Consider the following 16,487-nt stretch of genomic DNA (forward strand, 5'->3'; position numbering starts at 1 on the left):
CCTGTCGCAACTGAAGTGTAGGAACGAAATCCTCGTTTCCAGCATGGACAAAATTCATGGTACCTGTCATTCTTCAAACAGAGCAATTGTCCCGGCCTCTTATAGTCTCAGTGGCAGTGTGTATGACCCTAGCCAGTTAGCTCTCTGTCAGCTTTCTGTATATGGTGTGATTCTGCCATAACCGACTGTCAGTACTAAGATTTTTCTGCATTTCGGAGCATTTGTTTGTGAGTGCAAAAGCCTTAAGCATTATTCGAGCATTTTAGTTTCTATTTTCTTAAAAAACAGTCAGAGAAATGAATGACAGTACGACAAAGTGCGACAAGACATGCTTAACGAGATTACATTGCATACATCACTTACGTTGCAATACGAACAACAAATACCATCATATTGTTAACTTATTATACTACATTTGTTTTGTACATTTTGACGGTTTTTGTGAAGCTGAGCACCTTTATATTTTGCGTGGAAAGGTTCCAAGTGATCTGGTGCCTGTCATTCGGGTAGGAGTGGGGAGAAAAATTTTAAAACCTTGCGGCCGTATCTCCACAAGCAGTCCGCCCTTCACCAGACCTTTCTGCTCATGTTCCGACCGTCGCGCGGCCCTTTTATTTTTCGAATCAGCATGGAACAGAGGCGAGGTCAATCCTTGTCGGTTGCTACTTGAATGTCGGGGGTTCATACTACAGTAACCGGAAATGTGGTAAACACGGAATGATCTGTTGAGTATTTTGGCGATGGAAATATTGCATGGAAGTTTGGAAACAACACCGAAGGCCGCGCGCGGTTGGGGGGATACGGCGTTAAAATTTTTCTTCCCAGTCCTCCGAATTACGTCACCAGATCACCTGGTTGAGATTAAGAAATTAAAACCTTCATCTTAATCAGCCTATGTAATGAGCATTAACTGAGCATTGATGTGACCTTTTGGAGGGAGACCACGGCATTTTAGGGGGGAAGAAGGAGCATTTTATTGGTGAAACGTAAAAGCATATAATGTGACAAAAGCTTCACTGTCAAGGTCTGTGATCACCTTTTTCTCACATGAATAAAACGTCAAATCGGAGTCCGCAAAACTTAGCTTTTTGTCAGTTTCGTAATTTATCACTCACTTCACATTGTGGCATAAACTAACAATGAATCTTGCTATAAAACATTACATTTACTGAACATTATACAAAAATACTTGCTATCTGGTTTTTCTTTTGTAGTGTCCAACAAGATTGTAGCGGCAATTTACAACCATCTGTATAAACAGCGAATGGTGTGTACACTAGTCAGCCTCGAGAACAGCGAAGCGTTTGGAGTTTTATTGCTATCACAAAAACCGACGGTGGAGGCTGTGACGGTTTTCCAAAAAGAGGCTGCGATGGATCACAATACTTTTATCTTGGTTGGTGAATATTATTAAAATGGATTTGGAAGTTTGGATGGCGAGCTTTTGGCTGGGAGTTGCAAGAAAAGCCATCGTTTTGGCAAATCAATCCAGGAATGTTCTCCGTTTGGATTTGGACTATTTCTCCGGAGCATCAGCTTTTACGGTTTAATAATAGCTTTTGCAGTTTGAAGACAAGAACGCAAATTATAAACTTGACCGTGGGGTTTAGTTCAAGTTTGTCATGCTTCTACAATTTATGGCATGACATGTTTGCTTATTAAACCACTGAATGACGAAAGAAGTGATTGCTCCTCCGCACTTCAAAAATACACTTCTTTTCTTAAAACAAAAATAAAGGAAGTAAAAATGTTACACATAGAAAACCTAGCTTTAGATTAAATATTAAACCCTGGAATCCGCACGAGCTAGACCCGAACCACGGTCTTAAAGTAATGCTGATAACTCTTTTTTGCGACATGACCAATCATTATAATTTTCATATCCAATTAATATTTCAAGAAAGAAAGTATTCCATGAAGAATGTGTCAACAATTTGAATATTTTTTTTTGGGTCTGGTCGTCATCTAGAGAATCATGCAGAATAGTGAACGGCTGAGACTTTCTGTACTTTTAGGTCCAGCAGGTGAACTCGCTTTCGGGAAGGTACAATGGAATGGCATTCTCAACCAAAGATCAAGACAATGACATTTCGTCTGGGAACTGCGCAGTAGAGCACAGGAGCAGCCTGGTGGGTACAAGGCTTGCCATGTATTCCAACCTAAATTGGGAAATAATCTTCACGGTTCCTACACAGGTCGACTGGGCAATTTCATACGCGCATGGTTGTTTTTGGAACACATGGTAAGGTCTATTATTACTCCGATTAAGATCTGCAGCAATCGAAATGAGGCCAATAAACGTTTAGCCTTGTAAAAAGAGATTAATCACAGTTATCGAACAAAGAAGTCCTAGGAAGAGTGGTATGTTCTAGAAAAAAAAGTGCCGCCTGTTTTTTTAAATCACCTGATCTCGAAGTTTATACACAACCTGTGTTGAACCGTAACCAAGTGGGCACCAGAATAGAAGAACGGTATTTTTTAAAGTAATGGAGTTCTAACCATATCGGCTCACTTAATGGTGTGCCCTCGGTAGAGGTCTGGTGGACAGGGGTATTAAGCGGGGACTCTTCATAGATGACGTCGGTGCTGTGGACACAATGTAAATAATTGGTAGTTAATCGCGGATAATTGAAGTGGGTTCGCCAGTCGCTTTGGAAGCAGACAAAAAACGGCATGCGAAAGAAACACCTGCATATGACCGAAGGGAACAGTCGAGTACAACACCTCAAGAGTGGTCGAGCGAACAAACGGAAGTCGTGAGATGATTATTCCAACAGTGTGTGTGTGCCGTGAGCACTGTTACTCGATGCTAGGAATAAAGTTAAGCCCCGCTCGAGGAACAAAAGGGTTGATGACACACAAACAAAGAAGAACGAAAGATACTTTGCCTTTCGAAGATGCCATATGCATCAGTAATGCAATTTTTTTAAAATCGGAATACTCATATTTACCTGAAATTGACCATTCATCACTGTAGGAGACACATGCAAGCTGCTCCATCCAAAATTGATTATCAACGCCCAGTCAAACGGAGCCAACATTTTTGCGATTAGCTTCGGCGATCAACAGAGCAAAAGAATGTTGGGAGCTGTTGGCCTCAAACGTTTGACGAGTTTCAAACTTCGCGCAAAAAAATCCCAGCAACACATAACAACATGTCCAAACGGGACGTCAACACACTTGTGTCGCTAATCGTCGTTCGCAAATACCGTAGCAACGGCGCAGCCTCAAACAAGTTAAAACCGAAAGCATACTAGGGCACCTCTGGCTGCCGCTATACGGTTTAAAAAACAAAAACAAAAAAAAAATTTATAAAACATTGAACGCAGCTCTAACAGCCAACTGGAAGCGGTTTTTTGCTGAGGGAGAACTGAAACCGTCTAGGCATAATAGAGAACCAACACAAAATTCAATTCACTTTTTGTTAAAAAAACCTAAAAAACCGAACTCACTAAACTGTGTTTGCCCTCCGAAAAGAATGATCGATCGCATTTGAATTTCCGGATTTGCTCCCGATGATCATTTGGAGCGCTCCGATTTGTGACCTGCCATTCTTGATGTTGAAAGCGAGGCCCTGGGAAAATAAAGAAACATACCGCCGCATGAGATTGAATGTGTACGAAGATCTCTCCACCGGTTGGCGGAAAATGATATGGTGGTCACTGAATGGTTGAGCGGAGGGGGGAGATTTTTCAACAAAGTTATACCCGGGACGGCTTAGAGATATAGGATTAAAGTACAAAATGAGTGGTCTTGAGGCCATTTACACGGTACGATTTTTGTCGCATGCTCAATCTCACGACAGGCCTATCGAAATTGACTTACGATTTTCGCCGCGTTTTAAAACATGTTTTAAATGCTACGACTTTTTGCTGACGTAACACAACAATCGTAACTCAATGTCGTGGGCCTGTCGTAAGCCGTTGTCGCATGCGACAAAAATCGGACCGTGTAAATCGGCCCTTACAGTTTTCACACATGGAAGACGTTTTGTTCCCGCCTTCGATGTTCCACAACGACCGATAAGAACAAACGAGAAGATATGACAAATGTTTTATTTTACTCATTTATTTGCAACATTACTTTACGTGAAATCGTGTTGATTGACTAAATGAAAATAGTAACTGTTTATTTGTTCTCCACGACTGACATTATGAGATTTAAATTACTGCGGGTTTCGTCGGACAAACACTGACCCCCGGTCAACTGACCCCCTTACTGACCCCCCTACTGACCCCCTATAAAAGCACTGGGAAAATGAATACCTGCTGATTCTTAAGCCTCAACATCCCTTTTTTAAACAGCATTGTTCACAAATATCAAGAGAAAGGACAGAGAGGGAGGCTCCCGCTGATCCAGCCCTTTGGATATGTCATGTCCACGAAAGTTATTTTTGGACGAGCGTGCGAGTCTTCCGAGACGTCCGCATCTGCAGTGCCAGTCCTCGGTCCAATGTTTGAAAGAAAATAAATATTCATCAAGCCTTGCACCGGCACGCCTGTACATTAAGTTCTCTTAATCTTCAGCCAAAGCAACGCATAGAGCGAGGCCAGACTGTATGCTGATCGTCTCTGAAGACAGAATTTCCTGACCTATTGACAACCAACAAAGACTTATCTGCGCGTCTAAACATACTTCTTCCGTGGGACATGAACATAAGTCCCGGCCAAACCGTCTCCCTGCGAGTCCTACTCTCTTTGTCCCCTCCATTTTCTCTTGTACAATGATGTAAGTCTAAGCACGCCATTTTACAAGAAGGTGTAGTTTTTTTCGATTATTGTTGTGATAGCGCGATTACTACGTCATGTAAGCCCTAACCTTTTGACAATGGTGTGCTTCTAGACTTAATCATTGACTGTGACACCATGATGTTTAAAAAGGGTTTTTTGTGGCTTAAGTAAGCATTAATTCATTTTCCCATTGAGTTTATAGGGGGTCAGTAGGGGGGTCATTATGGGGGTCAGTTGCGACCTGGGGTCAGTGTTTTGTTCAAACCCAATTACTGCTATGTTGACGATTCATAATAATTTTTCGGCAGAGAATTTTTGTAACGTCAACCCAAACAACAACAAGGGATAAAAACTCAACTTATCATTGGAGTGAGACTTCGGTATCACGATTCCTGTAAACAATTTGTCGATACTATACTGGTATTTATAAATCCAATACAATTTTTGCTTTACGAGCATGAAATTTAAAACCAACAAAGCATTACGTGTTTACATTGGACTTGCGTCGCACCAGCGTATGACATTTTTTTCTTCTTGGCCAAGCGCGCAAGTCTTTCACGCTACACCTCCGAACAGGTAATTTCGGTTGCATGTTTGACAACACCTCGTCTTCCATATTTTTGAAACTTTAAGACCACTCATTTTGTACTTTAATTTTATGTCTCTAAACTTCCCTGGTAGAACTTTGTTGAAACACCTTCCCCTCCCGCTCAACCATCAGTGACCACATATCATTTCCAAACGGTGGAAAGCTCATTCGCCTCATGCCGTGGTTTGTTTCTTTTATATTTTCCCACAGCCCTCGCTCACATCAAGAATAAACACGTCACCACTCGGTGGGCGCTCCAAATGGGTTCGCGTGATGCAAGATCGAAATTCAATATCTTTCGGTGGGGCTGCAAGCAGTTTAGTGATTGTGCGGTAGTATGGCGTCGGGTCCGGGAGTAGTTTGAAACCTGAACTGTTTGGTCTTTTATAGCATTTTTTAAAATTATTTTTTTTACCTTTTTCTTTCGCGACACTTATGGTGGCTCTTTTCGAAACGCCAAACATCAGGCTACATATATTCAACTGAAGCGTCGGGTGTGTGGGCCCCAGGACTGGCCGATACCAATTACCGATAGTGTCCGGATAGGCCTTATTCAGGATAAGCCGCCATGTGTGGTTTCTAATTTGTTCTATCCAAATTAGCATCGGTGTTATGCTTGGAGGCAAACATTGGAAAAAAGGGCGAATTGCGGAGGAAAATCGGCTCGTCTCGTCGAAATATTGAAATAAAAATATGCTAAAAAGTCCATATTTAGTAATTTTTGAATTAAGTACCTTTTTATAATAATTTTGTTATCTTTGGATTGCCCTTTGACAGTTTTTGACTTTCTACTGTTATCGATAGCTGATCATTTTTCACATAAACAAACGTCGAAGTAACTTGTGTAAATCATTCTATTTTATTTACTTAGGTGATAAACATTCAATGAACATGAAAACAAATCATCTGTTGTGGCATAAGATGTTCAGTTATAACATCTCGAAGTTGATGTTGTTTGCCCCTCAGAAGTGTTGTAGACTAATTTGCATGATAATAGCAAATCCAACATGGCGGCACATCGTGAATCATGGTCTATTGGTGTTCACGAAAGGTCAGCGGTAATCACACGGCAAGTCTTTCCAGCCTCCGGAAGACCATGTGCAGATAAAGGGCTTGATTAATCTGAACACGTGTCGATTAATCCTTTTGTGGAAGCTAAAAGGCTGGGGGCAAATCTTGACAGCCCCCAAAAAACGCTAAAATTTCGTCACAAGCTGTCGATAAAAGTGTCTAAAAGTTGCTAAAAAGTTTTTTTCTAAAATGTTGCCAAAAAGTTGCCGAAAAGTTGCTTTTATTTTTTTTACTTGTTTGCAATTTAAGTTGGTTTTGTTGCGGTTTAGATCATTTAGCGCTTTTTAGGAACCCCGGCATGAGTTCTCTAGCACTGTGCCCAAACCACTGCTTCCTTTTTTATAAACACCCAAACAATGTTGGGAGTTGTTTGCAAACACGTTGCGTCCCGTTTTGCACGGAAGAGTCTTAAGCTTAGCTTACATAATGTGGATTGTAATCAATTATTTTTTATTCTTTTATTCCTTTGCATAAAATAAATACACTCGAATAATCATCTTTGCCTTCAAAAATAGGTTTGTTTGTCAAGAGTTTATCAACCTCAACTTTGTGTGGGCCCAATTCCATTAGTAGGGCTAACGCTCACATGGTTTACATGGGTAGAAAACGGCACTTCACATTACCCTACATTAGTTAATTCTGTTGAAATATATAGTGCTACGCGGCCAACGTTTGCAAAAACGTAACCCTTCCTTGAGTTTGTGCAAAATGGGCGGCTTCGTTGCTTTTTTTCATTTAGGAAAACATGATTTATTTACCTCGCCCTGCACCTTTGGTGTATAATACAAGTTCTCCCTTACTTACCATGGGGTGCTTTAGTTTTTGGTGGTAATACTAATTAAAGGCAGGAGCCCATCCTGGAGCGTGCAACTTCCATACAGTGTCTGTGAAACGGCGTTTTCACAAGTAGGTTTATTTTTAGACTAGCCCTTCCCGCGAATTAGGTCAAAAAGCAAAGTCAGTTCTACGGCTCGGTGACCCTATGACGTCAGCTTAATTTCTTGTAATTAGTCATCGGGCTCCTGTGGTAGTCTCATTAGCGGGAAATTCAATCTAAAAATAACCTTACTTGTGAAAACGCCGTTGCACAAGTGTAGTTAAGTTGCACGCTCCGGGTGATGGGCTCCTAAAGGTTTATTCGCAAAAAAAGTTAAAAAATAATAAAATAACTTAAAATAATGTTAAGCGGCTTTTTCGACACAAACACCCTGGAAACGAGGTTGAATTCACCTGATTTCCCTACAACGATGGTGATCCACTCAGCTCTCTTCGATTTCTCATTCGAGCCGAGCGGCCGACAAGCTGGGCCTGGATCAATCATCGTCTTCAATGCATTATGGGAAGGGAGGAAGGAGTGAGAATTTTGAAGAAATTTTAAGAAGAGCTTCGGAATTTTTGTTTAAAATTTGTTCTTTCTTATGGCAAAGTCCAGTCAGTCCACGAAGTTTAGAGGAGTGGACGTTGACGAGTTAGATGAAAACAAATTCCAGGACGAAGGAGACGAGGATTCTGGACAAAGCGGTCCCGATGAAAATGAAGTGAACAACTTCCTATTGCAGTATCCTTGTACGCTGACTGTGAACACGTTTAAGAAACTTGTTTATCCTCGAAACTACTTAAGGCCTGAAATATTCCATATAGCACTCGTTTATCGATCGGTATATTTGCTTATGGCTGTGTATTCCTCGACCATTTGCACACCACACTTTTGCACTTTTGAGCATTTGCAGCCTTTTTCTGATTTCACTTGCAGTTTACTGTCAGTTCAGGGTAAATAGTGAAGGACGTGGATATATTTAATGTTTGTGACCTTGACACCGCTAAAGGAAGAAAAATGCAGAAGCACTAAAGGCCGTTTTAACAAATGCACCAATCATGTCCAAGAACCAAGCGGACAAGGTAAAAGCGAAAGGATCACTTCCTCTTAGTCCTTTGATTTTGCTTTTACACACGTTAAACAAACGCGTACATACACTGTGTGAGCACTTGGATCTTATTTCTGTTGAGAGGGGTCGGGCACATTTAGGGTCTTGTAGAGTTGGAGTCCCAAGCTTTGCCAGTCAGAATATAAATATTATTGTTCAAGGTGAACATTTCATTTTCATATCCTTAATATAACTTTTGTTTTGGTTTTTGAAGTTTTTTTAATCGCAAATTCCGATCAGTGGGTGGTCATTGGTATTTTGCACAACAAGGCCGCGTTACTCGTAGATTTTTGCTCTTTTTGGAAGGAAGCTGTGGTATTGCCCATTAAAAAGGAAGGTGATCACAAGGAAGCTAATAACATTAGACCTTTCTCCTACCCATCTTGTCAAAAGTATGTGAAAGGTTTGCACTTAAATTATGCCTTGCGTTAGCCAAACAAAAGATTATCTACAAAACAAGGTGGACTAACAAGACATTGCACTCTATGGAGACCTCTCTGTTAATCACAGCAGACGCTATCTTAAGCACAATCAACAATAAGAAAACAACCGCTGTTGTGTTACTTGGCATGAGCTAGGGCTTTGATGCAATAAGCCATAGTGTTATAAACTGCTTGATATTGGAATCTCATCTTCCAGTGTAGATTGGTTCAAATAACATTTTATTATCGAGCAGTCAGCTTATTGAACAGTTAAGACAATTCTCTTAATCTAAAGGTGGATTTCCCCTGTCACCTAAATTTTACGTAGGTTACACATGTGAATTTGACTGTTTTTACATGGGTAAATAAAAGGAAAGAGATTGTATGAACAGCTTGCATTAAACATAGAAGTTGTACCGCTTTCAACTTTTACGTTAAACACAAGCCGTTCGTATTATATCTTGTATTTTATCTACGCATGTTAAGTCAGTCAATTTCACATCGATAACATACGTAAAATTTACACGGGTAGTGGAAATCTACCTTAAGTGACTCTGTTCAATTGAGGGCTAACTTTTTTGCCACTGCCCTTTCAAGTCATTCTTAGTCTAAGTTACAGCCATAATTTGTCCTTTGTCTCATTTTGATCTCATAGAGTTTTGCATTTGAGTTCTACTTAATTCACATTCCATTTTATTTCTGAAAAGCCCTCTTTAGGGAGTGTTAGTAAGTTTTTGTATTGTACAATCCAGGGAGTAATAATATTATTGCTCAAGTATTTCATGATTAATTCCTGGGTAATTTATTTTCATGTCAAGAAATTCAGCTACCAATAACGTTTAAAAGAATGTGTCCATGACAAAATACAAGAATGTTGTGGCAGTGCAGTTAATGATTTGACAGCCTTAGCTGTTGGATCCGTTAGATTTTTATACGTGAAGAAAGAAAAGCATTCACATGAAATTATTGCACACTTGCTATCCAATTACTCTTGTGACAAAGTGATGTGCAAATGTGTGAAGGTGTCCAGTCAAGGCCCAAATCAGCGTTGACGATAGTTGATCGTGAAAATGGTGCCTGCATGTGCTTATCATTAATGATGTCCCAGGACTATCTGCCGCATATTCAGACTTCAGCTTGTTAACTTGCTTTCCTTTATTCAGGACAAGGCATTTGCCCTAGTCATGCGAGTACTGACTGCTGTTAAGGCGGCTGAAATTGAGAAAGCTGTCAACACATTGGACAAAAATGATCAAGATGTCTTGATGAAGTATATATACCGAGGATTTGCTGAACCAACCGAAGGATCAAGTGCTTTATTGCTTACGTGGCATGAAAAGGTAAGCAGCAACTTCCTTTAGGTTGTAAGGTCTAGGCCAAACTTCACACTTCACATGAGGGTAACTAAATAGTCTGAACGAATTAAGTTCATAATAAGTCCGACATTTGACTCAATTAAGTTTGACAAATTGTATTTGGATGGACCAACACGTTCTATGTGTTCTACTCAGATTAGAATGTGCAAGGATCGAGGCTATGAGAAATATCGACTTCTCATGAGTTGAACTTAACTCATAACTTAAAAATTTGTATGATAATACATATTAATTTTTCACTTTTGCATTTTGTTGGACATTAACCCATTCACACCTAAAGCAGCCCTATTCGGCAAGTAAAATCATGTGGCATTAGCCACAGTAAAATCCATAAAAGTCTTGTTCTCAGGTGACAAGGGGGTTAAAAGGGACATGTTTTTGAGTGGTTCTAGATGTTGTTAACCCATTCATATCTAAAGCAGCCTCATTCAGCGAGTAAAATTATCTGGCATTAGCCAGAGTAAAATCTACAAAAGGCTCCCTCTTACATTAGCCAGGGAACGTTTAAGTTAGAGCTTTGACCCCACAATTAATTTGGATCAACGTGAACTACCATTTAGGTTGTCTCATGTGAGGTTCGATGTTAGGCCTGGCCCTAAGCATTCTTGAGTACAGCTGACTCTTTCGCCCAAATGCTTCAAGCAGTGTGGGTGAAGTGAGTCAGCTGTATTTGCAGGTTATCTTCAATCCCCAGCATAGATCTGTTGATTAAACACTCAAGTGTAGATAAACAGTTGCATTTACCTTAACCTAAAAATAATGCTAACCCCAAAGTCAAACCATGCAACATATTCATCCAAAAAAGACATTCTTGGAGGTAAGCTGCACCTACGTTTACAATAAGGCCCAAAATCTAAACAGAAGAAGTGTGGCTTATTCTCAAGACTGTGTTTGTGGTATATCCAAAGCATGTCTTTTCTTTGCTCTTTCAAGAAAAAAGTAGCATCAGCCTTTCAATTTGCTTAACCCTCCCCCCCCCCCCCCCCCCCCCCCCCCCAAGTGACACTCATCTATTTTACTCCTCAATGGGGGCCGCCGGGCATGAAAGGGCTAAACCAAGTCTGCTGTAGCCTAATGTCTTCACTGTACTGGTTCATATACAATAATTTTTGCAACTTGACATTTTTTAATATTCATTTTCTCTATCGCAGGTTCTAGCTGTGAGTGGCCTGGGTTCTATTGTCAGAGTTTTGACTGACAGAAAGAATGTATAAAATAATGAAGAAAGTCAATTTTAATGAAAATATATTAATTTTCTTAGCAGTTGATAATGTTTAAAAAACGTTGGATTTCAAGTTCATGTGAAATGGTTTTTGTGATAATTATCTTGTTTTTTTTTTTTTTTTTTTTAACAAAAAACCTCTTATAATTATTGCTGATTGTGACCATCCCTTGAACAGACAATTAATTCTTTGCCCCTTAATCACAGAGACATCTGTTTTTGTCAATTCACTAAGGAAAATTAAAATGAATAAAAGCACCATCACAGAAAGACTCTGATTGGTCCTTGAACTACCTTTGTGGTATTTAGGACCAAGGATCCTTTTCTTGAAAGACCCAAAAACCTTTTCGGGGACTGAAAAGCCATTTTTAATGTCATCTGTTTGTTTTGAAAAACTTGTCATTTAAGTTCTGTTTGAAATAAAGGAGTTGGAGTGTTCTATCGGGTTTTTTTTTTTCATGAAAGGGGTGGCCGTACTGGGGAATATTGGCCCGACGTTGTGGAAGTACGGGAAAATAAGGAAACGGACCCTTTCCGTGGTGATGATCCGTACTGTAAAATCCCGACCGAAAACTAGACAAGAGTGCTCTATTTAGCCTGAGAATTGCTTGTTATATAAAGGTGCGTATTTGTGCGAAATCATGACGCGCATTTCAGCATGCGGTTATTTAATTTTTTTCGAACTACAAAAACTCTCTTTAAATTCAGTTCTAAAAAGGTGACCCGTAGGCAGCTTTTTTCACGGTCATATTAGAAATGAAGATGAAGATAAGATATCGTTGATTTTACATTTGAAGTGCTGCCCCGCTTTCAAATGTTAAGGGTTGTCCATAATATATGTAAACGCTTATTTTGCACGTTAACCAAATGGTCATCCAAGTCTTTTCCTAGGCTCATCGAAATAATTGTTCTTCCATCGTCCGAACCGAAAATTCTCAGCACCCCGTGAGAATTGATTGCCCCGGATTCAGTGATAAAAATATACAACGCTGTTGGAGCGATTTTCAATTGAGTGTCGAAAGTAATTAGCGACTTGCTTTGGTTTTGCATTACTTCACTCAGTGATTGGTTCAAAGTTCTCGCGCCATTTTTTCAACCAATCAGAACTGAAACCAAAACAAATCGTGGCTCGCATATTTTCCCGCGCTTTGTGTCGGCTACGTGTAATTACTTCGTGTTTCGATTGGTTTACTGGATTGTCTCCATCCTTTTTGATTGGCCAAAGTAATTACTTTGGTTTTGGTTTGACGACACTCTTGAAAACCGCTCCGACTCCACTCATTGCTTTGTCAGTTTCCCTTGGTTTATAATGAGGGCATTGAAACTAAGCAGCTGAGCTGGATTTGTAGCTGTCGACGAAATGCGCGTTGTTCGTGGAGTAACCAGCAGTTGAAAGAACAAATCAAGAGCCCATTGCTCGAAGCTTCCATTTGTATTGTACGCTTGATTCACCCCTTTCCCGTATCTTTCAATTTTTAGAACTATATTTTGACGTATGTGACGCAAGTGACTGAGAACAGACATGAAGTGGTTCACATACGTCAAGAAATATATGGCTGACCATAGGTCTCTCATGATTGGCTATTGTAGGCCTTGGCGGATTGTGCTAGCATGATTTTTGGCACAATTGGAGCAAAAAAGCATAGTTTTAAACGAGCACTGCCAATATGGCTGTTAATCACGTCAATGAAAACCAACAATTGACTTTGTTCTGACATGCTTAGTTACTAGGCCTCTTTTGGCGAATTCTGCGTGCACGGTTAACCTTTTGGAGGAGTCTGGTACTGTGGTTCACGTGGGGACTGTCTAAGCTAGCACAACTGCCATACGACTCCAACATTCGGTGTCGTTATTGCGCGACTATATGTACAGAATATACGTCATTTTGTGAGCATAATTTCGGAAATCAAGAGCATATTTTGGGAATTCTGGCATAATTTTAGCATAATTTGGCAAAATTTCGAGCACTGCCGAGTAGCATAATATGCTACTTTCAGGAGCACAATCCTGCCAAGGCGGGGACAGCTATTCTTAGAGTTATTTTCATAGAGTTATGTCAGGTTGTTAGGCGAGGAGACCTCAGGAAACCACCAGGCTTATAGAGGCTTATACCAGGCTTATAGAGAGTTAGAGTCGTAGAGTTAGAGTTAAATAAGTTTCCAAAATCCTGAATTCAAGATTTTGGAAGCCCAACATTCATAAAAGCTAAACTTTTGTTTAGGCCTAATTAGGCCTAAGGTTAGCTTTTATGTATGTTTAGGATACTTTTTGTATTTTTGTATTTCTAAATTCAGGATTTAGGCCTTCCAAAATTTTGAATTCAGGATTTTGGAAACTTAACTCTAACTCTACGACATAACTCTATGAAAATAACTCTACTGCTAGTCAACCTCTGCCAAGGCCTAAGCCATTGTGAAAACACCCACTAAAGCCCCCCCTGCGAGTTGCTTCTATAAATAGAAAGATACGGGAAATTAAAAGGGTTGACCCAAAGAGTTAATATGGAAGATAGAGGCTTCCGGGAAATGGGCTTCCGAACAAATTCAACCCGCGGACTAAATCATCCAGGGGCGTGACTGCGAAAGACATCCGGACCGAGGTTTCGCTAAGGGTGCTGCGTGTACAAACAGTAGAAAACCCCCGTTTTCGGTGTTTTGTTTTAGAAAGTGACACTAGCGACGCGAGGATGTGGGACGAGGAACAGACCGCGAGACCGTACGTGTCCCATTCGGTTAGAATCAATCATTGATATCGTCTATAGTTGTAAGTCATACAAAAGACACGCAATGAACACAGAAAGAAACTTAAGACGGCGCGGCACGTGAATGTAATAACATGAGTTTTGAAATTAAAAATAACCAGAAAAACAATGGGTCAACTGAGCGACAGCAAGCAATAACTTCAAAACTGAGGTGGTCCTTTTTGCCTGTTACCCCTCATATTTCTGATTTATGCAATGTGATTCCCGCTTCTTTACCCCTTGTTCCGTAAGGTGTTTTACCTTCAGTTCATTTTCAGTTCATAAGGCACTTGGAGAAATAAAAGTCACGGTCCTGAAATTCGTTGAGCATTACTTGCTGGAGTTTGAACATGGCTTTGACAAAAGCATCCCCATTGACGACCTCTTCAAAGTACTAAAGAAATGCACAACCAAGCATGATTATGTTAGCCTTTTCCAGTCTCCCAGATGGTAAGGATAGAGGACAAAAAATGCGGGCGAAAAATGAGTGGAGACTTGGCCCGACTATCTGGGAACCTGGAACAGGCTATGATTATGTGGTCTATGAAATGCTGTTCATTAAGGAAATTAAGCCTACCTTGAACAGAAAATCGGTCTCAATACGTGACAAGCTGTTTGAGTGACTTAGCCTTAGAACTGTTAACATATTCAATTTATTTTTTGACTCCACTTGACTTGATAATGATATTTGCTTTATACCTCTCCACTGGGAGATATCGTGAGGGAGTATGGCATGGGGTTTCATTTTTATGCAGATGATTCCCAGCTATATTTGTCCTTTGACTCTTGCAGTGTTGTGGGACAGGCTTCTGCAGTGGCACAAATCGAGGCCTGTGTTCGTGAGATTGATTGCTGGATGAGGGCTAATAAGCTGAACTTAAATAGCTGGCATGTTAAGGCATGGTTCACCTGGTTAAGCCGTTGTTCAACGTTACTGAAATTTGGCATGTTCCTCTATTAAGCATCCTTAAATGCACAGAACGTTCACAACATTCAAATCCAGATCACGTGACCTATAATTGGATGCTAACGAATAAAATTTTCCCTTCTACTTTGTTTTGGTATCAATCTCTAACTTTTTGGGTACTATTTATGAATTAGCCTAACCTTACAATTACTTATCACGTAATTAAGAGAAATAGGTCACGTGACTTCAGAAAAAGCAGTATTTCTCCTCATTTAAGTTACAAATGTAGCAAAACAAAGCAGAACATGATTGATGTAGTTCTGCTTATCAATTTGTTGTCAAAGGTTTATATGAAGCGGAACTTCTTCCCATTTTGGAATGCTCCATTTGTGACGTCACACGGGAAGTGATATCACGTGGTACTAGTAAGCCCTGTCATTTATATAAGTAGCTTAATAGAGCCGTATAGTTCCAGTCGTAGTTTAAGGTCAAAGTAAAAAGTTGTTGCTCCTTGTTCCTCGGTCTAATCTAAAAACCTCTGGCAACTGGGCATTCTCTGTTACAATACAAAACGATATCAGGTTACGGGAGCTGTTACACTACAGTCGAACCTCGATTATCCGGACTCGTTGGGACTACACGAAATAGTCCGGATAATCGAGGGTCCGGATAATCGAGAATATGAATATTAATGAGGAACAAAAACTGATTACATTAAGAAAGCGACATTTAATCGTTTGGAAAACAATATGGTCTACATCTCCACTGTCCGTTGTGAATACCCGTACACGTGTCGGGAAACGCCATGATCTTTTCCTTGCTCTTGCGGATATCAGATATCTGCCGTTTACTAACGCCATATTCAGCTGACAAATTGGTTCGTTTTTCTTCTTTCTCTAATCGCAAAATTATGGCCTGTTTTTCTTTTATCGAAAGAACGGATCGCTTACGCTTCAAGCTAAGAACATGATGATCGTGAATAAACATTCGTGACGTAGTGTAGCTTGTTTGCCGAATGAGCCAACAAGCAACAAAGCAACTCTAAGCCAATCAGAACTCATTCGAAAGTTCTACATTAGTTACGACGTGTGCAAGCGCTGCTTTATTTTGCTTTTTGCCGTGAAAGAGAAACAAACTCGCGTTTACTTTACTTTCCAACGCTGTAGTTTTAAAAAGAATATGGCTAGGGATCTTGATGATGACTGATAAATATTCATGACAAAATTGGGACCAGAGAAAAAGTCCGGATAAAACTGAAAGCATGATTTTCACTAGCTTCAACTCTACCTTTCACCTCCCCTCTTCTTCAGTTTATCAGTATAATGCAGACTGATCGAACAGGTTGTAACGAGGCCTGTGCTTAGCTCTAGGCAATCACCATATCTTTCCATGGGTACCACTTTAGCATCAAACTAAGAATAGTAGATTTCTCTAAAAAGATTATCTTGTTTACCAGATAAAGGTGTCTTTCAGAAACAAGCAAAAATCTCATCATTTACAACCCA

The 16,487-nt window shown here is 40.1% G+C and overlaps 1 protein-coding gene and 1 long non-coding RNA gene across 2 annotated transcripts; both read left to right on the forward strand.

Annotated features, from left to right (window-relative positions):
- The first annotated feature begins 7,718 nt into the window (after window positions 1-7,718).
- LOC137993177 (actin-related protein 2/3 complex subunit 5-C-like) lies at window positions 7,719-11,774 on the forward strand. The gene is made up of 4 exons (XM_068838877.1): window positions 7,719-7,948; window positions 8,217-8,289; window positions 9,901-10,077; window positions 11,265-11,774. The coding sequence occupies exons 1-4, from the start codon at window positions 7,809-7,811 to the stop codon at window positions 11,325-11,327; spliced, it is 453 nt and encodes a 150-aa protein (XP_068694978.1). The 5' UTR covers window positions 7,719-7,808; the 3' UTR covers window positions 11,328-11,774.
- Window positions 8,327-9,673, forward strand: LOC137993178 (uncharacterized). Its single transcript, XR_011121824.1, has 2 exons — window positions 8,327-8,476; window positions 8,622-9,673. It is a non-coding gene; the product is annotated as an uncharacterized lncRNA (long non-coding RNA).
- Window positions 11,775-16,487: the final 4,713 nt, after the last annotated feature.

The sequence above is a fragment of the Montipora foliosa genome, chromosome 2 (genome assembly GCF_036669935.1).
Source record: "Montipora foliosa isolate CH-2021 chromosome 2, ASM3666993v2, whole genome shotgun sequence".
Lineage (NCBI taxonomy): Eukaryota > Metazoa > Cnidaria > Anthozoa > Scleractinia > Acroporidae > Montipora > Montipora foliosa.